The sequence below is a fragment of the Oncorhynchus tshawytscha genome, linkage group LG01, assembly GCF_018296145.1.
Source record: "Oncorhynchus tshawytscha isolate Ot180627B linkage group LG01, Otsh_v2.0, whole genome shotgun sequence".
NCBI lineage: Eukaryota > Metazoa > Chordata > Actinopteri > Salmoniformes > Salmonidae > Oncorhynchus > Oncorhynchus tshawytscha.
The window spans coordinates 30,327,068-30,350,524 of record NC_056429.1 but is presented as its reverse complement, the minus strand read 5'-3'; the positions used below and the strand labels follow the sequence as shown (position 1 = coordinate 30,350,524).

Below are 23,457 nucleotides of genomic sequence, written 5' to 3'. Positions count from 1 at the left end.
GAAGAGTCTTACCATGTGGTATTTTCTCTGGTGCAGATGTTCCTCCAACAGGGTGCAGGTGGGCTGAGCCTGAGCTCTGTGCAGCTGGCCCAGGGGACCACCATGCAGCCAGGTGACGCTCTCAACATGCAGGGTCAGGTGGTGTCTGCAGGCAACCTGCAGGGCAGTACTCAGCAGCAGCACACGGTTCAACGGCAACCTCAGCAGCAGGCCCAGCCTCAACAACAGAACCTGCTACAAGACACCAGCTCTGTCCTCTCACAGTCTTCTGTGAGGTCGACTCACTCTCTGCCACCCCAGCAGAGTGCCCTGCCGGCCTCCCTCTACAACACCATGATGATCTCTCAGCCCAACCAGGCCAATGTGGTCCAGATAGCCAACAGCTTGGCCCAGAACAGCAGCAACAACACTGCAACTGTAGCAACCTTTGCCCAGGACCGCTCGGGACAGATCAGGTACATGATGCCATCAACAGGGTTTATTCTCCTCTCACTCAGCAGCTGATTGTTGCTGAGAACTATATTGATTACCCAAGGGATTTGCATACATTTTTTGTGTGTGGTTCTTATGTTGCTCATTTATTGCCACCCTCTCTCCCTCATCTCTCTCAGGTTCCCAGCTGGCTCTCAGTTGCTGACTAAGCTGGTGACTGGTCCGATGGCGTGTGGAGCGGTCATGGTCCCTACGACCATGTTCATGGGCCAGGTGGTGACAGCGTTCGCTCCTCAGCAGGGCCAGACTCAGACAATCAGCATCGCCCAGCAGCAGCCTCAGCAGCAGGAGCAGCAGACGCAGGCGCAGTCTCAGGCCTTAGCCACACAGCATGGACAGGTCCAGCAACAAACCCAGTTCCTCCAGGTGAGGTGACCAATAGGGAGCACCGTCTGTAGAGGTAGATCAAGTACTTTTCCCTCCCACCCACCTCTCTGTTCTCCCTCTCTAGGGCCCTCGGCTGCTCCATGGAAACCAGTCCACTCAATTGATCCTGCAGGCGGCGTTCCCACTGCAGCATCAAGGCGCTTTCGCCACCACGCAACTGCAGCAGCAGCAGCAACAACAACAACAGTTACAACAGCAACATCAGCAGCAACAGCAACAGCTCCAGCAGCAGCAACAACAACAGCAACAGCAACTCCAACAACAGCAGCAACAGGAGCAGCAGCTGGCCTCTCACAGGGCAGGTAGCATGTCAGGTCGCTCCAGCACACAGCCCCAGTAACTTGGCAACAGCCAATTAGACATGTGGACTGAACCAAGACAAGGTCTGTGTGTTTGTGTGAGGGGGTGAAGAGTTATAGTGGATGGATGGATCAATAGAACTTGGGAACGATTGGCGCTTCAGAGAGAAAACAATGCTGTGCTGACAGTGAGCACAGGGTCGCTCTGCCTCACAGCCATGCTCAGAACTCTTACCTCACAGAGACCTCCACTCTGTCCAGGTCCCCTCACCACGGTGGCAGGAAGAGGAAACCCTGGTCCCGCCAGTGTTTGTCCCCTCCCCTGTCCTCGTCTTGTGTGTTCAGTGTGTGCTCCGGTCACCCTCACAGGATTAATTTATGCAGGATGATCCAGTCGACACACTGGAGCTTCAATCCAGGCTTCAAAGAAGTCCTACGGAACAGACAGCAGACAGATTCCTTGTGTGTATTGTTTCTCCTCCTATTTTTGTTTTTCATGTGAAAGTAATTATGGGTCAGAAAATATTTTTAAGAATGTCATGTGGATTGTACTTTTATTGTACAGAACACATGTAAAATAATATGTAAATATATGGACAAAAAGATAACTAATATTTTCTATGATGCATGAAATGAAAAGCGTAGTCTGTTATTTGTAGCTTTGAATATATATATTTTTTATCTAGTACTCTATGAAAGAAAGCAAACCTAACACACTTAATGGCAGATCTTTTCACAGACTTCCTTCTTCTCAGGGGGGTCTGCTTAGCGGACACCGCTGATGCTGCTCGTCATGTCACAGTTTGTTTCATCCTCTTCCTCACTTTCAATGTCTTGGTAAAGGAAAAAAAATGTTTTAAAGTTACAATATTTTTTTTGAATATACATTGTGGTCCAAAGCAACATGTTGAGGACTCTAAATAGACACAATCTTAGTCAAAACAATATTTTAAATAGTTAATAAAGCAAAGACCCAAAGTTGACCAAATAGACTTTAAATGCATCCTATGGAAACCCTATGAGTTCATTCTTTACTCGGCCATAATGCCTCATGCCAAAAGCATTTTTTTGTTTATTCAAACCTGTGGCATTATGACTGTTTTAAGGAGTGGTCACATAACACTCATAGTGATGCATGAATAGTACCTCTAGATACAGGCTATACTAGGGCCAAATCATAATGCTTTACAATACTGTAGTTATTTTAGCCCTGAAGGCTTAATGTGTAGAAAATATAAGTATTCTCATAGAAAAAGTATCTATTCAATGCCGTTTTAAATGGTCAAAAACACTACCTTAAACTAAGAAATGCAATATACGCTTGTGATTTTTCCGCACAATATCACATATTAGCTCTGTTAGAAATTGTATGAATACTGAATTATTTTAGTGTCTGTTCTATGAATGAAATGCATCCCCTTATGTCCATATTTTCTCCTGTCACTTACAACCAACAACTACAGCATGTTTATGACCTTGATCTCCAATGAAGCTTTTTCTTGGGTCAGAACAAACAAATGATTGATATTTGTCCTCTTTAGAGGAGAAATGTAATGAAGGTGGATCTCATCAAATAGGTGTTAGGACAGAATGTCACCAGCGATTGTTGCGATCCGAGTTCATCTTCATGTGTTCGTGAAGTAAGCTTGCATGTTTGTCTGAAGCCAGTGACGTAGGTATTACACTGTGGGGGGGATGTGGTCTTAATCAAGACGTTAAACTGCTAATCTGACCTACTGGGGTCATTCATTAAAGTAAACGTATAGCACTGAAACTCTGGCTACTGACGACTCTAACATTAAGAACCCCCTACAGACAGTACTCTTCACTTCTTCTCAGTTGTTCGATTGCCAGAAGACAAACTACACTACTGGAAATGTTTCCTAAGGCTAGGCCCAGTCCAGACAAGAACAGAGAAAATGCTGAGGCTATTTGATCCTAGAACGCAAATGACCTCTGAAACAAGTGAAACTGGTGTTTGTTGGACCTGCCAAAAGAATGGATTGAAACAATTATCATACGGTTAAGAGATGTTGTCTGTTTGAAGTTTTTCTTCTCCTGCTGCTCTGCTCCTCCTCTCAGGCAGTACATATCACCATGTAACTGTGTTATAAGGCTATAAGGTGATGGTTATATTGTCGTGCCATGGCAAATTTAAAACAACTGTTGTTGAGTGGGGTTGTACTATATGTTGCCATATTAACTTCCATAGTGGATTTCCAGGTTTCTATGGTGAATGTTGTCAAGTGAGGTTCTTGGGGATTGAGCCTCTGGTTTTCCCAGTTGCTCATTTGTTGTCAGGGGCTTCTGCAGAATGGCACTTTAGTAGTAGTCGTTATGAATCTTCACTTACAGTAGAATGGTCAGGGAGCAGGTCAGCTAATTTCATCTCTATAAAAAATGGATTATATACTGAACAAAAATATAAACGCAACATTTCGGGAACGGTGTCCCTTCCACGGGACGGTTGAGCTAACGTAGGCTAATATGATTAGCATGAGGTTGTAAGTAACAAGAACATTTCCCAGGACATAGACATATCTGATATTGGCTGAAAGCTTAAATTCTTCTTAATCTAACTGCACTGTCCAATTTACAGTAGCTATTACAGTGAAAAAATACCACGCTATTGTTTGAGGTGAGTGCACAATTGTGACCATGAAAAGTTATAAATAAACAAATTAGGCACATTTGGGCAGTCTTGATACAAACTTTTTAACAGAAATACAATGAATTCATTGGATCAGTCTAAAACTTTGCACATAGACTGATGCCATCTAGTGGCCCAAATCTAAATTGCACCTGGGCTGGAATAATACATGATGGCCTTTCTCTTGCATTTCAAAGATGATGGTACAAAAAAAAATACAAAATAATTTCTTTTTTTTCTTTGTATTATCTTTTACCAGATCTATTGTGTTATATTTTACTACATTCCTTTGACATTTCCATCAACTTCAAAGTGTTTCCTTTCAAATGGTACCAAGAATATGCATATCCTTGCTTCAGGGCCTGAGCTACAGGCAGTTAGATTTGGATATGTCATTTTTGGTGAAAATTGAAAAAAAGGGGCTAATCCTTAAAGTGTTGGTCCCATGTTTCATGAGCTGAAATAAAATATCCCATAAATGTTCTATACGCACAAAAGCTTCTCTCTCAAATGTTGTGCACAAAGTTGTTTACATCCCTGTTAGTGAGCATTTGTTCTTAGCCAAGATAGTCCATCCACATGACATGTGACACATCAAGAAGCTGATTAAATAGCATGATCATTACACAGTTACAATAAAAGGCCACTCTAAAATATGCAGTTTTTTCACACAATACAATGCCACAGATGTCTCAAGTTTTGAGGGAGTGTGCAATTGGCATGCTGACTGCAGGAATGTTCAGCAGAGCTGTTTCCAGAGAATTGAATGTTCATTTCTCTACCATAAGCCGCCTCCAATGTTGTTTTAGAGAATTTGGCAGTACGTCCAACCGGCCTCACAACCTCAGATCACGCTAGCCCAGGACCTCCACATCCGACTTCTTCATCTGCAGGATCATCTGAGACCAGCCACCCGGACAGCTGATGAAACTGTGGGTTTGTACAACCGAAGAAATTCTGCACAAACTGTCAGAAACCTTTTCAGGGAAGCTCATCTGCACGCTCGTCATCCTTACCAGGGTCTTGACCTGACTGCAGTTCTGCGTCGTAACTGACTTCAGTGAGCAAATGCTTACTTTCGATGGCTACGCTGGGGAAACGTCATGTGGGCGAGCGGTTTGCTAACGTCAATGCTGTGAACAGTGCCCATGGTGGCGGTGGGGTTATGGTTATGGGCAAGCATAAGCTATGGACAATGAACACGATTGCATTTTATCGATGGTAAATGAAATGCACAGATACCGCGACGAGATCCTGTGGCCCATTGACGTGCCATTCATCCACCGCCATAATCTCATGTTTCAGCATGATAATATACAGCCCCGTGTCGCAAGGATCTGTACACAATTCCTGGAAGCTGAAGATATCTCAGTTCTTCCATGGCCTACATACTCACCAGACATGTCACCCATTGAGCATTTTTGGGAGGCTCTGGATCGACGTGTACGACATGTTCCAGTTCCCACCAATATCCAGCAACTTCACACAGCCTTTGCAGAGAGAAATGGGACAATATTCCACAGGCCACAATCAACAGCCTGATCAACTCTATGTGAAGGAGTTGCGTGGTGGTGTATGAGGCAAATGGTGGTCACACCAGATACTGACTGGTTTTCTGATCCACACCCCTCCCTTAAGGTATCTCTGACCAACAGATGCATATCTGTATTTCCAGTCATGTGAAATCCATAGATTAGGGCCTAATGAGTTTATTTCAATTGACTGATTTCCTTGAATGAACTGTAACTCAGTAAAATCTGTGAAATTGTTGCATGTTGCATTTATATTTTTGTTCAGTGTAGAATAATTAATATTCTTGATCGTTTGCTATCTTTTAGTTGAAAAGGATTGTGTGAAACCTGCATTAAGTTTCACTTTTTTTATTGGTGGAAGTTGACAAATAACATTTTCTATCAAACCTCTGGTATCACAGCATAACATTGTAGAACCTCTGGGCCTTCTAGGGGTCATTTCCTGCTCTGGTCTCTCACAAGGCTGGCTGGTCTAATCCATGTTCATGTTGCAGTACCTCATGGCAAAACTGTCCCAAGCCCTTCTGTTCACATGTACAATAAGTCACACAAAGCCTGCTAGTCTCTGCTTATTAAAATTCACGCTTAGTGTGAATGGTGGTCCCTGTTGCTAGGCTATTGGTGGTGCATTGCCCTGTACAGTACAACAAGGCTGGTACTTCTTATAACCTCAAAGTTATTGTATTGCCAGTAATGCATATTGACACAGATTATTCAACAAGCTGTATAGAAACGGTATATGTGGCTCTTACTTAGTTGGTTGGTCACTGATTTTATGCTGTTTTTTTTATTAACACAAATTAAAGTTGCTCCATCTAGTGATAAACCTTTTCAGCTACCATCAGTGGGTCAGGCAGTGAAATACTTGAATGAATGTAATTTAATATCGAACACCAACATAGCTGTGGAAAAACTGGTATGCATAAAGAAATTAATAACCAAGTGTTTTAACAGAACACACACCTCAGATTTTAAGATGATTTTTCTATGGCCAAGCTAGACCTCAAAAGATAGCTATAGTAGATATTGTCATACACTGTAATATACTGCTATCATGGTGTAGAAAGGGAAAGCAAAATAGAAAATAAATCTACCTAATGATTTACCTCATGAGAAAGGAATTAAACAAACTGTGACATGCGTAAGAACTATTGATCTAATTTCCCCAAAACAGGATCGGCTACTTTGAGCTCCTTGATAAGGACTCATGAGCTCATGGTTATGCAAAGGTGTATTGAAATGTTGAAAGGAATCCTTATTTAATAGCATATACTGTATGTCTCCCCCCTCCATGTAATTGGTTTCAATTGCCAAATAAATCTTATGAATTCTCTCAATGTGATTTGAGGGGAATGCTATATTAATATATTGGATCATCTCTAGGATGACCACATTGATGTTCCTTTTTCACATGTTTACCAGAAGTATCAAAGTAGGGATCTCCTATGTTGTATCTCAAAAGGCATATATACAAGGTAATTCAACCCAGACTATATGCTGGGTGTGGGAAAGATGTTTTTAATGCCCAATGTAGAGGGTGGTGAATCATTTTTAATGTTCTGTAGTTCTGATGTACACGCTAGAAGTTCTGAATGTTTATCAGTGTTCTATCATTTAATCTTTGTATGTGTGGCGTTCTTTGCAGTACACTTGTTTGGCTCATGAAATTAATCTGTTCAGTACAATTTCCAAAAAACACCTGGAACTGGAAAATGGTTTATCTTGGCACAATTGAGTCATAACCTAGGGCTGTGTTCCACTTTTTACATCAGTTCTTGACCCATAATTACATTTAACCATAGATTTAGAACAAGTAGAATGGACAGTTTGTAATTAAATGCATATCTCAGCATTTTATTCAAGCAATGAATTCCACAACCTCTGTCTAGTTCTGTGACATCAGTTGAACTCAAAGTTCGAACACATCGATTGTTGAGGGTGCTCAGTAATCAGTGGAATGGACCAATATGATATTGATATTTGTTTGGGAGTTTCATCCCTTGGACCCCAGAGTAGACTTAAAAAGGAAAAATGCATTTTAATGTCCGTTCTACCCCTTCTATTTCAATGGTGCTAACCATGCTCTGCAGCATAGGTAAATTAGGTTGTGTGATAACCCTGAGACATTCTGAAGGCATTTTAATGGTGCTGTAATATCACTAAGGAGTTTGCTGCTATAAATTAATTTCTAGAGCCAGATCATTCCTACATAAACTAAACATAATGGAACCTTTTAAAGCAAGCAGTGCTGCTTGCGCCCCTTATTACATTTTAAAATGAATAAAAATGTTTTTAATTGAGAAATCCCTTGTTTTGGACAGTCACTCGTGATGGACAAACCAGAAGGCAGGCGTTAATTGCTTCTCGCAATTACTCATATCCAGGATAACTTAATCATTGCATAAAATGTAGGGGCTAGACAATTTATAAGGTAAGAAACCAGTCTTGGCATGACAGGTTTTATTAAGTATTTACATTAATCAGGCTTTAACAATGAAGTGAATATCGCAAACAGTGTACATGTACACGCTTGGTCGGTCATCACAGGGTACAACTTGTCAAATATTGACAATGTAGTGACATTTCCCTGTGCACTTTAAAAAAGTATAGTGTCTACAGTACTTCAGCTAAAAAAATAAAAGTTAACAATACCAATCTCTCTGCTCAAAAGTTGTAAATAAATACCATAACCAACCACTTTCAGGAAAGGTGTAGTAGACAATGGCTCAGGTCTCAAAACATGGCAGTGAAGCTATGAAGTATTTTGTTCCATGATTTCTTCATCAGTAGGCCTCACACAACCTCTTCATAAACCGTTGTAGTAATTTGAGTGGTAGATAACAGACAGACTGGCCCACCATGGGATTTCCCTGAAGTCAGCGTTCAACAACACTGAGCTCATGTGAAGAGGGGAGGAGAGATTCCATGCACTCAGTCAATGAATGAGCTGCTCTTAAATCATAATATAATAACCAGAGGATGGGGAACGAATTAATAAAACAGACCCAAGATCAGTACCGACAGGCCTGCGGGAGACGTAAGTCTTGTCCTGTGTGTAAGCCACAGGATTCAGACCGGTGAGGGATCACAGACTCAGTAAGACAAGAGGGCAACATTCACACAAACACACTCACCCATTAGAGTCCCATTATAGAATATTCTCCATATCTCACCCACACCATGAGTACAGTACAACTGTCGTACACACAGAGTCAAGAGTACAGCCTCTCCAAATACACATAGTTGAGCTTTACAGGTATGTACTCCAATCAGATTCCAGCATCTGGCTTGACGACGAGGGCAGAGAATGCAAAGGCCAGGAACATTATCCCACCAATGATTGTAACTGAGGAGGAGAAAACAGAGGTCCATAACACAATTCCAATGACTATTAGCTACATTCATTACAGTTTCATTCATTGCGATTGTTGCGATCCGAGTTCATCTTCATGTGTTCGTGAAGTAAGCTTGCATGTTTGTCTGAAGCCAGTGACGTAGGTATTACACTGTGGGGGGGATGTGGTCTTAATCAAGATGTTAAACTGCTAATCTGACCTACTGGGGTCATTCATTAAAGTAAACGTATAGCACTGAAACTCTGGCTACTGACGACTCTAACATTAAGAACCCCCTACAGACAGTACTCTTCACTTCTTCTCAGTTGTTCGATTGCCAGAAGACAAACTACACTACTGGAAATGTTTCCTAAGACTAGGCCCAGTCCAGACAAGAACAGAGAAAATGCTGAGGCTATTTGATCCTAGAACGCAAATGACCTCTGAAACAAGTGAAACTGGTGTTTGTTGGACCTGCCAAAAGAATGGATTGAAACAATTATCATACGGTTAAGAGATGTTGTCTGTTTGAAGTTTTTCTTCTCCTGCTGCTCTGCTCCTCCTCTCAGGCAGTACATATCACCATGTAACTGTGTTATAAGGCTATAAGGTGATGGTTATATTGTCGTGCCATGGCAAATTTAAAACAACTGTTGTTGAGTGGGGTTGTACTATATGTTGCCATATTAACTTCCATAGTGGATTTCCAGGTTTCTATGGTGAATGTTGTCAAGTGAGGTTCTTGGGGATTGAGCCTCTGGTTTTCCCAGTTGCTCATTTGTTGTCAGGGGCTTCTGCAGAATGGCACTTTAGTAGTAGTCGTTATGAATCTTCACTTACAGTAGAATGGTCAGGGAGCAGGTCAGCTAATTTCATCTCTATAAAAAATGGATTATATACTGAACAAAAATATAAACGCAACATTTCGGGAACGGTGTCCCTTCCACGGGACGGTTGAGCTAACGTAGGCTAATATGATTAGCATGAGGTTGTAAGTAACAAGAACATTTCCCAGGACATAGACATATCTGATATTGGCTGAAAGCTTAAATTCTTCTTAATCTAACTGCACTGTCCAATTTACAGTAGCTATTACAGTGAAAAAATACCACGCTATTGTTTGAGGTGAGTGCACAATTGTGACCATGAAAAGTTATAAATAAACAAATTAGGCACATTTGGGCAGTCTTGATACAAACTTTTTAACAGAAATACAATGAATTCATTGGATCAGTCTAAAACTTTGCACATAGACTGATGCCATCTAGTGGCCCAAATCTAAATTGCACCTGGGCTGGAATAATACATGATGGCCTTTCTCTTGCATTTCAAAGATGATGGTACAAAAAAAAAAATACAAAATAATTTCTTTTTTTTTCTTTGTATTATCTTTTACCAGATCTATTGTGTTATATTTTACTACATTCCTTTGACATTTCCATCAACTTCAAAGTGTTTCCTTTCAAATGGTACCAAGAATATGCATATCCTTGCTTCAGGGCCTGAGCTACAGGCAGTTAGATTTGGATATGTCATTTTTGGTGAAAATTGAAAAAAGGGGCTAATCCTTAAAGTGTTGGTCCCATGTTTCATGAGCTGAAATAAAATATCCCATAAATGTTCTATACGCACAAAAGCTTCTCTCTCAAATGTTGTGCACAAAGTTGTTTACATCCCTGTTAGTGAGCATTTGTTCTTAGCCAAGATAGTCCATCCACATGACATGTGACACATCAAGAAGCTGATTAAATAGCATGATCATTACACAGTTACAATAAAAGGCCACTCTAAAATATGCAGTTTTTTCACACAATACAATGCCACAGATGTCTCAAGTTTTGAGGGAGTGTGCAATTGGCATGCTGACTGCAGGAATGTTCAGCAGAGCTGTTTCCAGAGAATTGAATGTTCATTTCTCTACCATAAGCCGCCTCCAATGTTGTTTTAGAGAATTTGGCAGTACGTCCAACCGGCCTCACAACCTCAGATCACGCTAGCCCAGGACCTCCACATCCGACTTCTTCATCTGCAGGATCATCTGAGACCAGCCACCCGGACAGCTGATGAAACTGTGGGTTTGTACAACCGAAGAAATTCTGCACAAACTGTCAGAAACCTTTTCAGGGAAGCTCATCTGCACGCTCGTCATCCTTACCAGGGTCTTGACCTGACTGCAGTTCTGCGTCGTAACTGACTTCAGTGAGCAAATGCTTACTTTCGATGGCTACGCTGGGGAAACGTCATGTGGGCGAGCGGTTTGCTAACGTCAATGCTGTGAACAGTGCCCATGGTGGCGGTGGGGTTATGGTTATGGGCAAGCATAAGCTATGGACAATGAACACGATTGCATTTTATCGATGGTAAATGAAATGCACAGATACCGCGATGAGATCCTGTGGCCCATTGACGTGCCATTCATCCACCGCCATAATCTCATGTTTCAGCATGATAATATACAGCCCCGTGTCGCAAGGATCTGTACACAATTCCTGGAAGCTGAAGATATCTCAGTTCTTCCATGGCCTACATACTCACCAGACATGTCACCCATTGAGCATTTTTGGGAGGCTCTGGATCGACGTGTACGACATGTTCCAGTTCCCACCAATATCCAGCAACTTCACACAGGATCACACAGGATCGGCTACTTTGAGCTCCTTGATAAGGACTCATGAGCTCATGGTTATGCAAAGGTGTATTGAAATGTTGAAAGGAATCCTTATTTAATAGCATATACTGTATGTCTCCCCCCTCCATGTAATTGGTTTCAATTGCCAAATAAATCTTATGAATTCTCTCAATGTGATTTGAGGGGAATGCTATATTAATATATTGGATCATCTCTAGGATGACCACATTGATGTTCCTTTTTCACATGTTTACCAGAAGTATCAAAGTAGGGATCTCCTATGTTGTATCTCAAAAGGCATATATACAAGGTAATTCAACCCAGACTATATGCGGGGTGTGGGAAAGATGTTTTTAATGCCCAATGTAGAGGGTGGTGAATCATGTTTAATGTTCTGTAGTTCTGATGTACACGCTAGAAGTTCTGAATGTTTATCAGTGTTCTATCATTTAATCTTTGTATGTGTGGCTTTCTTTGCAGTACACTTGTTTGGCTCATGAAATTAATCTGTTCAGTACAATTTCCAAAAAACACCTGGAACTGGAAAATGGTTTATCTTGGCACAATTGAGTCATAACCTAGGGCTGTGTTCCACTTTTTACATCAGTTCTTGACCCATAATTACATTTAACCATAGATTTAGAACAAGTAGAATGGACAGTTTGTAATTAAATGCATATCTCAGCATTTTATTCAAGCAATGAATTCCACAACCTCTGTCTAGTTCTGTGACATCAGTTGAACTCAAAGTTCGAACACATCGATTGTTGAGGGTGCTCAGTAATCAGTGGAATGGACCAATATGATATTGATATTTGTTTGGGAGTTTCATCCCTTGGACCCCAGAGTAGACTTAAAAAGGAAAAATGCATTTTAATGTCCGTTCTACCCCTTCTATTTCAATGGTGCTAACCATGCTCTGCAGCATAGGTAAATTAGGTTGTGTGATAACCCTGAGACATTCTGAAGGCATTTTAATGGTGCTGTAATATCACTAAGGAGTTTGCTGCTATAAATTAATTTCTAGAGCCAGATCATTCCTACATAAACTAAACATAATGGAACCTTTTAAAGCAAGCAGTGCTGCTTGCACCCCTTATTACATTTTAAAATGAATAAAAATGTTTTTAATTGAGAAATCCCTTGTTTTGGACAGTCACTCGTGATGGACAAACCAGAAGGCAGGCGTTAATTGCTTCTCGCAATTACTCATATCCAGGATAACTTAATCATTGCATAAAATGTAGGGGCTAGACAATTTATAAGGTAAGAAACCAGTCTTGGCATGACAGGTTTTATTAAGTATTTACATTAATCAGGCTTTAACAATGAAGTGAATATCGCAAACAGTGTACATGTACACGCTTGGTCGGTCATCACAGGGTACAACTTGTCAAATATTGACAATGTAGTGACATTTCCCTGTGCACTTTAAAAAAGTATAGTGTCTACAGTACTTCAGCTAAAAAAATAAAAGTTAACAATACCAATCTCTCTGCTCAAAAGTTGTAAATAAATACCATAACCAACCACTTTCAGGAAAGGTGTAGTAGACAATGGCTCAGGTCTCAAAACATGGCAGTGAAGCTATGAAGTATTTTGTTCCATGATTTCTTCATCAGTAGGCCTCACACAACCTCTTCATAAACCGTTGTAGTAATTTGAGTGGTAGATAACAGACAGACTGGCCCACCATGGGATTTCCCTGAAGTCAGCGTTCAACAACACTGAGCTCATGTGAAGAGGGGAGGAGAGATTCCATGCACTCAGTCAATGAATGAGCTGCTCTTAAATCATAATATAATAACCAGAGGATGGGGAACGAATTAATAAAACAGACCCAAGATCAGTACCGACAGGCCTGCGGGAGACGTAAGTCTTGTCCTGTGTGTAAGACACAGGATTCAGACCGGTGAGGGATCACAGACTCAGTAAGACAAGAGGGCAACATTCACACAAACACACTCACCCATTAGAGTCCCATTATAGAATATTCTCCATATCTCACCCACACCATGAGTACAGTACAACTGTCGTACACACAGAGTCAAGAGTACAGCCTCTCCAAATACACATAGTTGAGCTTTACAGGTATGTACTCCAATCAGATTCCAGCATCTGGCTTGACGACGAGGGCAGAGAATGCAAAGGCCAGGAACATTATCCCACCAATGATTGTAACTGAGGAGGAGAAAACAGAGGTCCATAACACAATTCCAATGACTATTAGCTACATTCATTACAGTATAGGCCAGGGCTCTCCAACCCTGTTCCTTGAGAGCTACCCTCGCTCCAACCCCAGTTGTAACTTCTGATTAATCGAATCAACCTGCTAATTATTAGAGTCAGATGCGCTCGATTAGGTTTGAAGTGAAAACCTACAGGACGGTAGCTCTCCAGGAACAGGGTTGGAGAGCCCTGGTGTAGGCTATGACCACAACCAGGAACACTTTTTTTTTTTTTTAAATTCAAGTTAGGAAAAATGTATCACCAGTTCTGACAGAGATCTTCTGTGCAATCATCCTTCCTCCAACCACAGCCAGTCCTGTGCACAGACAGTGTCCCAGAGTACCACCCACTGCCACTCCAAAAGGATCCTGAGACAGAGCATTTGTTTGATACGTTTAAGCCTCGCACAGAACCAACAAGTATCACAGTGCAGTAGAAATAAATGCACAACAATAATTCCCTAACAATATAATTCCTTTTGAGTATATTACACGTACACAGCAACCCTATATCCTGATCTTAATCATGAACTCGGACTTTAGATCCACAATGAATGCTTTGCAGCCACATCTCAGCATTTTAGCTTGAGATCAGTGTAACATTTGCCAGCATGTGCCATTTTTACTAGGCAAGCAGACTCAGACTCCATAGTGGGTCTGTCAGGACTCACCTCCCGGGCAGCCAAGATGATGGTGGTCAGCTGAGAGCGGTCTCCCCACTCTGCAAGGAAGGTGAGGGTGAAGGCCTGGATGAACACAGGCGAGATGAAGCTGTGCCATCTCCCCTGAGGATGGCTTGACCCTGAGCCCAACTCCACATCTGAAGCCCCATTCACCAGCTTAGACCGCTGGAGCTATAGGAAATAGGAATACAAACCAAACAATGAAACCCTAGACCAAGAGTTACAGCAGGGTAATATGAAAATTCCTAACATGCAAATGTAGGTGTGGGCAGTGTGTTTTACAGACCTCCTCATCCTTCTTTTTAATCTCAGCCTGCACCTCCTCCAGCTCCTCCTGACCCTCGTCTGGACTCATTTTCAGCCCTTCTCTCAGCATGCGAACACCAAAGATGGCAAACAGAGCTGTGGACACATAGTATGTGTAGATCCTGGGGATGATGGTGGTGGCATAGCCAAACATCACTGAGAAAACATAAGAGGGACTTAGTAGGATAAAGGACGTACTGTACAGAACCAAATACTCAGGGGGACATTCAGACACACCCAGGATGGATCCGCACCTCCACTAATTGGGATACATGAACAAAATCCCAACAATCCATCCACTAACCTGAAAGGCAGGTCATAATGCCAAGCGCTAGCATTGCCCCTAACAGCACAGTGAGGCGGTTGTAGCGCATAGCCATGATGGCAGCGATGAAGAAAGTCTTGTCTCCCAGCTCAGAGACAATGATGACAGAGATGGCAGCAACAAAGGCATGGATAAAGCCCAGGTCACCAGATTTGCTGGAATCATTTTCACTGACCTCTGGGCCAATAGCATGAGCAGTTGGTGTTTTCTGTTGAAGGGGGAAACAAATATCAGTTCAGTTCCACAACAGGTTAGCCATGGAAACCATGTTTTAATTTGTCTTTTTGTACACATACAGTATTAGTCAAAAGTTCTTTATTTTTTACAATTTTCTACATTGTAGAATAAGTGAAGACATCAAAACTATGAAAGAACACACATGGAATCATGTAGTAACCAAAAAACAAATCTAAATATATCTTCAAAGTAGCCACACTTTGCCTTGAAAGCTTTGCACAAATTGGCACTCTCTCAACCAGCTTCACCTGGAATTATTTTCCAACAGTCTTGAAGGAGTTCCCACATATGCTGAGAATTTGTTGGCTGCTATCCCTTCACTCTGCGGTCCAACTCATCCCAAAGCATCTCAATTGAGTTGAGGTCAGGTGATTGTGGAAGCCAGGTCATCTGATGCAGCACTCGAACGCTCTCCTTCTTGGTCAAATAGCCCTTACGCAGCCTGGAGGTGTGTTGGGTCCTTGTCCTGTTGAAAAACAAATGATAGTCCCACTAAGCTCAAACCAGCTGGGATGGCGTATCGCTGCAGTGGTAGCCATGCTGGGTAAGTGTGCCTTGAATTCTAAATAAATCACAGACAATGTCACCAGCAAAGCACCATCACACCACCTCCTCCATATTCACGGTGGGAACCACACATGCAGAGATAATCCGTTCACCTACTCTGCGTCTCAAAGACACGGCGGTTGGAACCAAAAATCTCAAATTTGGACTCCTCAAACCAAACTAATGTCCAGTGTTTCTCTCTTCTTCTCATTGGTGTCCTTTAGTAGTGGGGTTGTTGCAGAAATTCAACCATGAAGGCCTGATTCACGCAGTCTCCTCTGAACAATTGATGTTGAGATGTGTCTGTTACTTGAACTCTGAAGCATTTATTTGGGCTGCAATTTCTGAGGCTGGTAACTAATGAAGTTGTCCTCTGCAGCAGAGGAAACTCTGGGTCTTCCTTTCCTGTGGTGGTCTTCATGAGAGCCTTTGCACTTGATGGTTTTGTATCAAGTTAGTTAAGAACAAATACTTATTTACAATGACAGCCTAGGAACAGTGGGTTAACTGCCCTATTCTGCGGCAGAATGACAGATTTTTACCTTGTTAGCTTGGGGATTTGATCTTGCAACCTTCCGGTTACTGGCCCAACGCTCTAACCACTAGGCTACCTGCCGCCCCAACCTCCCGCACTTGAAGAAAACGTTCAAAGTTCTTGCATTTTTCCAGATTGACTAACCTTCATGTCTTAAAGTAATGATGTACTGTCGTTTCTCTTTGCTTATTTGAGCTGTTCTTGCCATAATATGGACTTGATATTTTACCAAATAGGGATAGCCTCTGTATACCACACTGAACTTGTCACAACACAACTGATTGGCTCAAATGCATTACGGAAAGACAGTACACAAATTCACTTTTAACAAGGCACAGCTGTTAATTGAAATGCATCATGACTATCTCATGAAGCTGGTTGAGAGAATACCAAGCTGTCATCAATGCAAAGGGTGGCTACTTTGAAGAATCTAAAATATTTTTATTTGTTTAACACTTTTTTGGTTACTAGAAGATTCCATGTGTTATTTCATAGTTAATGTCTTTACTATTATTCTACAATGTAGAAAATAGTACAAATAAACTAAAACCCTGGAATGAGTAGGTGTGTCAAAACGTTTGACTGATACTCTATATTGGAAAGTGTACAGCCTGTCTCATTGAAGCAGGTAGTCAAAGTCACGTAGACTGGGGGTATAATACAACTTGGTAGTTATTAGAGTTCAACTTCCAGACTAGGGCTAGTGACGACCAGGACAATAACCCGGCTAACCATGTTTTCCACCTATGGCATGTCCCCAAAGCATGAACCAAGAAAGAGGTCAAAGTAACCGAGTGAAATAGATACTGGTGACTTCACACATCATCTTGCTCTGGCTATGCGAACGTAATGACGCTCGCTAGTTAGCATTATTAGCTATGTGGAATGTTTGAGTTGCTAGTTAAGATAGCTAGCTAACTAGTTAACTACCTCTTGTGGCGGTTGTTCTTGGACTGGTTTGTGTTCCTCCTGCATCCCAGAAACTCCAGCTGATAACACCGCGACAACCAAGGGCAGCAGGACACACATCACACTTCTGTTAGCCCTTCCATTCCTTCCGCCGGCCAGTAGATACATTTTAACAAAGGGAAGCAAGCAGATTGTGTTAAAATGCTGATAATAAAGGCAGTTTACATAAGCGTATGGGTTAAATGATAAAAATCACTGCCCCTGACTGCGTAAATCACTCGATATAATTAGCTAGACGTACACTACATAGCTAGTTGGTGTTGGTAGAAAAGCTTGCCGATTGAACCATTGAGGATATAACCATTTCTGCTTTGGATAGAACTCATACGGGATTTTTAAATTGTGAACTTGCTACCTGAAAGACAGTAAACCACTAATGTGATTGGATCGTTAAAACGAGGACGCGTAAGTAATCTGCTAATTTAACTTCTGTGCAGTACTGTCATTGGCTACTTCAACTGCCAATTTGTAGATGTCATGGAAAATGTCAAGTTAGAGAGACTTGCAAATGCCAACCAATAGTGGGAGGGAAGAAAATGCAGCGAGAGCAAGAGGCTCTATGAAACTATACTATATAGTAGCTACACTTTAATGTAGAGTAATACAAGTGGTCAAATAAAAGCAATTCAAATACTGTGATAATTTTAAAAATGCTGGAAGACTTTTCTAAATATTGATGTCATTACTGCAATTTTAAGTTGGGGCCAATCTCAGGATATGGACACCGAAATGGACACCAATGCCATTCATTATCTAGTGGAGCTGCTGCTGTCAGTCACAGCATAAACTGGGCTAGGGCCTGGCGTAAACCCTGCACCTTAATTAAGTCACCTTAAGTACGGAAGCCAAGGCACTCCCTTATCAGTCCTTGCCAATGTACACAAATGATTTCTGCTGCTAACAATGTCCTTATCAATCTTGTCCTGTTAATTTGTTTAATCTTTAAATCTATTATATTAAAAAAATAGATATTCAATGCAATCATTTCAACAAACAAAGTCTTTAGATTTATTTTTCTGGAAAATTAAGTTGTACAAAATAAATCACATTATTCATATCAGGCATCAGTTACAATAAATAAGGGAGGAATGCTTTGCGATGCTGTGGGTAAGACTGAAACTTGCTTGTGTAAAACTCATGACAGAGCTGGGCAGCCAGCGCCTGGTTGAAGAGCACATAGAGGACAACGAGCCACCAGGTGAGAGCGTGACTTCCAGACACAATCCCCAGAGACACATAGATCAGCAGCTCAGCTAAGTAATGAGGACAGGAGACCAGCTCAAACCAGCCTCCACTGGGAACCCTGTGGGCTAGAGTCTCCACTGTCCCTGCAAAAGAGGAGAACAAAACACAAGACAAAATGTATACAAATTATACAAAACATATTCATGAGGGGAAGCTAAAAAGATGTTAACCAAATGAGTCCCACTGTATCGCTGGCACATTTTGGACTTCTAACCCCTTTTAAACAGTGTGTTTGAGCTAGAGACTACTGGGTTTTACCATTGGATTCATCTATTTCTTCTGCATCCGTAGTCCGTAATTAACCGGGGCTGAGATAGATCAGTGTTTGTGAGACAAGGGTGGATTCCAAAGGGGCCCGGGGCCGGGGCCTTTATACAAAAACATATACAGAGTCCGAATGGTTTGAGCTACAAAACTATTAAAAGCTTTCCATGAAAAGTCGAGACTCTCACAAACACACACATGTTTTGCTCTATGATGCTCACAAGCCACACAAGAGTCATTAGAATGTATGATGTTTTTCTACAAAGATCATAGGAAATCCCAGGACATAGTGTCTATACTGTAATAAGCTCACATAGTTGCTGTCAGAAACACTACACAGTTGCCACTGACAATTTGGATATTAATTTCCCAGTGAACAAACCATTTCTGTACTTACAGCGTTCATTAAAAAGAAAAATCAGGTTTTTGCTTTGGGTGACCTTGTTTTTTTATTGACATTTGTCAATACAACTCATGAATGCAAATGATTGTGTCAAAGTGTTGTGTGTGCTACTTGTAGCCCTCATTGTCCTGAAAAGAAAATGGTAAAACACTTAATCGTGAGGATAAATATAAGGCATGGACAAAAAAAGCAGATTTTTGCTGGGGTCTCGGGACTGATAGGGTTAATGTGATCAAACATTTACTTGCCGAGTGTCCTCTCGGAGTCATTTTGAACTAATAATTGAGACATCTGATCTGCATGACCTCACCTGATCCTCCAGTGCGCAGTCTGGCCAGCAAGACCAGGGAGCGGTGCTGCAGCAGAGAGGCCCAGGAGAAGAGTACAGCTCCAGCCACATAGTACCACCTCAGCTGTGAGAGCAATGGGAAAGCAGGGCTCCCTACCAAAACAACACCATCAGTCTGGCATCAACAGCATAACAAATATCACAATTACATATAATACACTGAATATATATATATATATATATATATATATATATGCAACAATTTCACCAATTTACTGAGTTACAGTTCATATAAGGAAATCAGGCCCTAATCTATAGATTTCACATGACTGGGCAGAGGCGCAGCCATGGGTGGGCATGGGAGGGCATAGGCCCACCCACTGGGGAGCCAGACACACCCACTGGGAGCCAGATCCAGCCAATCAGAATGATTTTTTTCTCCCACAAAAGCACTTTATTACAGACAGATATACTCCTCCGTTTCATCCGCTGTCCGGGTGGCTGGTCTCAGACAATCTGCAGGTAAAAAAGCTGGATCTGGAGGTCCTGGGCTGGCATGGTTACATGTGGCCTGCAGTTGCGAGGCTGTTTGGACGTTCTGTCAAATTCTCTAAAACGACGTTGGAGGCGGCTTATGGTAGAGAAATTAACATTCAATCCTCTGGCAACAGCTCTGGTGGACATTCCTGCAGTCAGCATGCCAATTGCATGTTCCCTCAAAACTTGAGACATCTGTGGCACTGCACATTTTAGAGTTGCCTTTTATTGTCCCAAGCACAATGTGAACATGCTGTTCAATCTGCTTCTTGATATACCACACCTGTCTGGTGGATGGATTATCTTGGCAAATGAGGAATGCTCACTAACAGGGATGTAAACATTTGTGTACACAATTTGAGAGAAATAAGCTTTTTCTGGATATGGAACATTTCTGAGATATTTTATTTCAGCTCATGAAACATGGGACCAACACTTTACATGTTGCGTTTATATTTTTGTTCGGTAAAGATCATCAAGCAGTATGTGAATTGTGAAGCAATACAATACAAAGCTCACCTCCTTCAATTATCAAAGAATCCGAGCACAGCACTGTCAGTCCCAGTAAAATGTAGTAGGCCAAGCCAAATATATACTGAACAATGTGAATGACCCCATCAGAGAACACGCTGACCAAGTGGCACTCCAGTAGTCGTCTAAGAGAATGAACCCATAACAGGACCTGCACCAGCACAGCTGACACCTGTGGAACTAAAGTAAACACGAGTCAGTGTTCTACAGGCACATACAACCTAATATGATGAGTTGGTCTTACCAGGTGCCAACACAGCAAATTAAAACAAATGAGGTAACCATAAAATATCCCAAATCTGGAAAAGTTACCTTGCCTGACTGCCACTGGTCCACCAGTAGTCAGGAATCTCAATATGTCTGTCAACCATGATGGGAATTTCTGGCCCCATACAATCATGTTAAGTGACAGGACAATAAGAAAACCATTCCAGCCAACAGATATTGCATAGAAGTGCCAGAACCATCTACAAAGAAGAGGTTTAATTAAAATCAGTGGCCTACAGTCAGTCAAGTGTCATCATCATCAATCGGGGCTCTAGTCTTGCAAAACCATTCGAAAATCTGGACTTCCGATCAGCTGTTATATTACGTTGTGCTGATAAACGCCCACCCAATAAAGTAAATATATGGAAGTGGGTAATTTAAAATATAGTTGAAATTATGTTTTCCCATTTCCTCAAAAGGGCCGAGCATTACCTTTTTGGGATATCAAAAACACGCAGCCAGTGGTCTCGTTTCAGTGGTCCCTTGGTTTTACCGTATCGGATTAGATCCTGGAATAATATATACAGTTTTGAATGCTCACATCCAGTCGGCAGGTAACGTGAAAGTCTGTGGACACAAAAAGCTAAGAGAAAGCATAAAGCCAAGGATAACCACAGGAAATCAATAACACAAAATCCTAAAAGTGTTAGCATTGTTCGGTCAGGCACTCAAAAACCTCCGTCTGGAAACACCAATGGAGCATTCAAGTTCCGATGCACAACCGCTGCAAAGGGACTAGTCTCGATAACTCGACCCGTAACCCGAAACTTGACAACGTTGCCTAGGTTCGGAGTTTGAAGACTACACAGGGACATTCGTGTATTAGTTAGTTCATCAGATAAATAACCATACTGTATGATACATTACGGATATAACTGATCCAATCAATAGATGATTAAAAAAACACAACGATTCATTAATGTGCTGTTGATGTTACAGGTGTAAACAGCAGGTGGCAGCAAGAGTTTGGCCAGAAGACCTCTGAAAATGTATTTCTTTTACGGTCTCTGCCTCTGACAGCCTCTGACTTGACTGTTCAAGCCACTGCCTGGGAAAACAGCTCAGAAAAATCCATAATGCAAAATATCCAAACTGTTTTTGACTCAACCTTAGTGTCATCCAGTGGCTGAGGTGGGAACATTCATTGAACACATTCATTTATTGCTTTCCTGTAGACATTTTTATTTCAGCTTTGGTACAGCAAATGTAGGCAGAACCATGTTAACTGTTTCTATACCATTGATTTCCTTTAAGGGCCTCCTGTTGGAGGCGGTATGAGAGGTACAGCAGCTCCAGCAGTCAAGACCCAGTCAGAACTCTAGATATCAAAGTGCGTGAGGGCCTGCGTTTATGTAGAGGACAATGAGCCACCAGGTGAGAGTGTGATTGCCAGACACAATCCCCAGAGATACATAGATCAGCAGCTCAGGAAAGTAATGACAGGAGACCAGCTCAAACCAGCCTTCACTGGTAAACCTGTGGGTTAGTATCCACTGTCCCTGCAAAAGAGAACAACAAAACACAAGAAAAAATGTACACAAATGACACAAAACATATCCATGAGAGGAAGCTAAAAAGATGTTAACCCAATGAGTCACACCGTATTGCAGACACGTTTTGTACTTCTTACCCCTTTTAAACATAGTGTGTTTGAGCTACAGACTTCTGGTTTGTACCATTGGATTTGTTTATTTCTTCTGCATGTATGTAGAGTCCGAATGGTTTGAGCTACAAACTATTAAGATCTATATATGAAAGCTGAGACTCTGACAAACACGCACATGTAACATGCTCTATGACGCCCACAAGCCTTGGCTTCTGACAATCCTAAATGAGAACAGGAGAGGGATGGCTGACAATGGCTTTGTTGGCAGATGTTTGCCTCTCCACTGGAAAATCAGGGCACGTTGTTCAAAGAGCATAATAACAAAATAGCAACAGAATTTACAGAATCGTGGTGTTGTTGTTACTCAACTGTGTTGAGTTAACTCCCGTTAACCCTGAGTGAAAAAGACATGGGAGGGGCCTCATTATCGTATTTCCCTGTATGTTTTGTTGCAGGTTGATTTTAGAAGAATAGTTTGTTTTAATATTTATGTTTCTGGATGCACATTGATTGATTAATTGATCTTATACTGCACAAAGATAAATAACATATATTTTTCTAAACTATTCCAATCTGTAAATGGTTGGACTTATTCACAAATTATTGAGATGGTGGTTCAAATTTAGATGGTTTAGGTAGTCTCCTTTATCAATCTTCCTTACCGTGGCAGTCATTCTAACTGCAGTGAATGAACCTTCACCCCATTTTGTTCCATGCTAGCTGAAGACCTAGCTAGCCAGTAACTAGTTAAAACAAAACACATATGAAAGGGCAAACAAGCTTACCCTATATGTGAATAGGGTACATGTGTTATTATATTTGCTGACACCCTACAGTCAAATTTTGGCATCAGTAGAGTAGCTATCTAAATCAAATCAAATCAAATGAATTGGTCACATACTCGTTTAGCAGATGTTATTGCGGGTGTAGCGAAATGCTTGTGTTTCTAGCTCCAACAGTGCAGTAATATCTAACAAATAATATCTAACAATTTCGCAACAATACACACAATACGCACAAATATAAAGTAAAGGAAAATATAAATATTTGGACGAGCAATGTCGGTGGAGCATAGACTAAAATACAGTAGAATAGAATACAGTGTATATGTATGAGATAAGTAATACAAAATATGTAAACATTATTAAAGTGACTAGTGTTC

General features: G+C 41.4%; 3 protein-coding genes across 6 annotated transcripts in view; 1 reads left to right on the top strand and 2 right to left on the bottom strand.

Moving 5' to 3' along the window:
* Positions 1 to 3,974, top strand: part of clocka (clock circadian regulator a) — a 61,353-nt gene extending 57,379 nt beyond the window's left edge. For both annotated transcript variants that reach the window (XM_024418877.2, XM_024418884.2), the window contains 3 exons: positions 37 to 455; positions 612 to 858; positions 944 to 3,974. In XM_024418877.2, the coding sequence (XP_024274645.1) occupies positions 37 to 455; positions 612 to 858; positions 944 to 1,219 (942 nt within the window). In that variant the 3' untranslated portion in view covers positions 1,220 to 3,974. The remainder of the gene's footprint in view (positions 1 to 36; positions 456 to 611; positions 859 to 943) is intronic.
* An 8,630-nt stretch (positions 3,975 to 12,604) lies between these two features.
* Positions 12,605 to 17,579, bottom strand: tmem165 (transmembrane protein 165). Of its 3 annotated transcripts, none has more exons than XM_024418864.2 (7): positions 17,509 to 17,579; positions 17,115 to 17,238; positions 14,846 to 15,074; positions 14,522 to 14,697; positions 14,224 to 14,406; positions 13,816 to 13,921; positions 12,605 to 13,505 (listed from the first exon to the last, which is right to left on the bottom strand). In XM_024418864.2, the coding sequence occupies exons 2-7, from the start codon at positions 17,211 to 17,213 to the stop codon at positions 13,429 to 13,431; spliced, it is 870 nt and encodes a 289-aa protein (XP_024274632.1). In that variant the 5' UTR covers positions 17,214 to 17,238; positions 17,509 to 17,579; the 3' UTR covers positions 12,605 to 13,428. The 3 variants fall into 3 exon arrangements, with proteins under 3 accessions (XP_024274632.1, XP_024274626.1, XP_024274618.1); XM_024418858.2 differs by lacking the exon at positions 17,509 to 17,579 and adding an exon at positions 17,395 to 17,501; XM_024418850.2 differs by lacking the exon at positions 17,509 to 17,579 and having other exon boundaries at positions 17,115 to 17,489.
* A 2,213-nt stretch (positions 17,580 to 19,792) lies between these two features.
* srd5a3 (steroid 5 alpha-reductase 3) lies at positions 19,793 to 21,392 on the bottom strand. Its single transcript, XM_024418837.2, has 3 exons — positions 21,122 to 21,392; positions 20,735 to 20,889; positions 19,793 to 20,602 (listed from the first exon to the last, which is right to left on the bottom strand). The coding sequence occupies exons 1-3, from the start codon at positions 21,340 to 21,342 to the stop codon at positions 20,367 to 20,369; spliced, it is 612 nt and encodes a 203-aa protein (XP_024274605.2). The 5' UTR covers positions 21,343 to 21,392; the 3' UTR covers positions 19,793 to 20,366.
* Between the last annotated feature and the right edge of the window lie 2,065 nt (positions 21,393 to 23,457).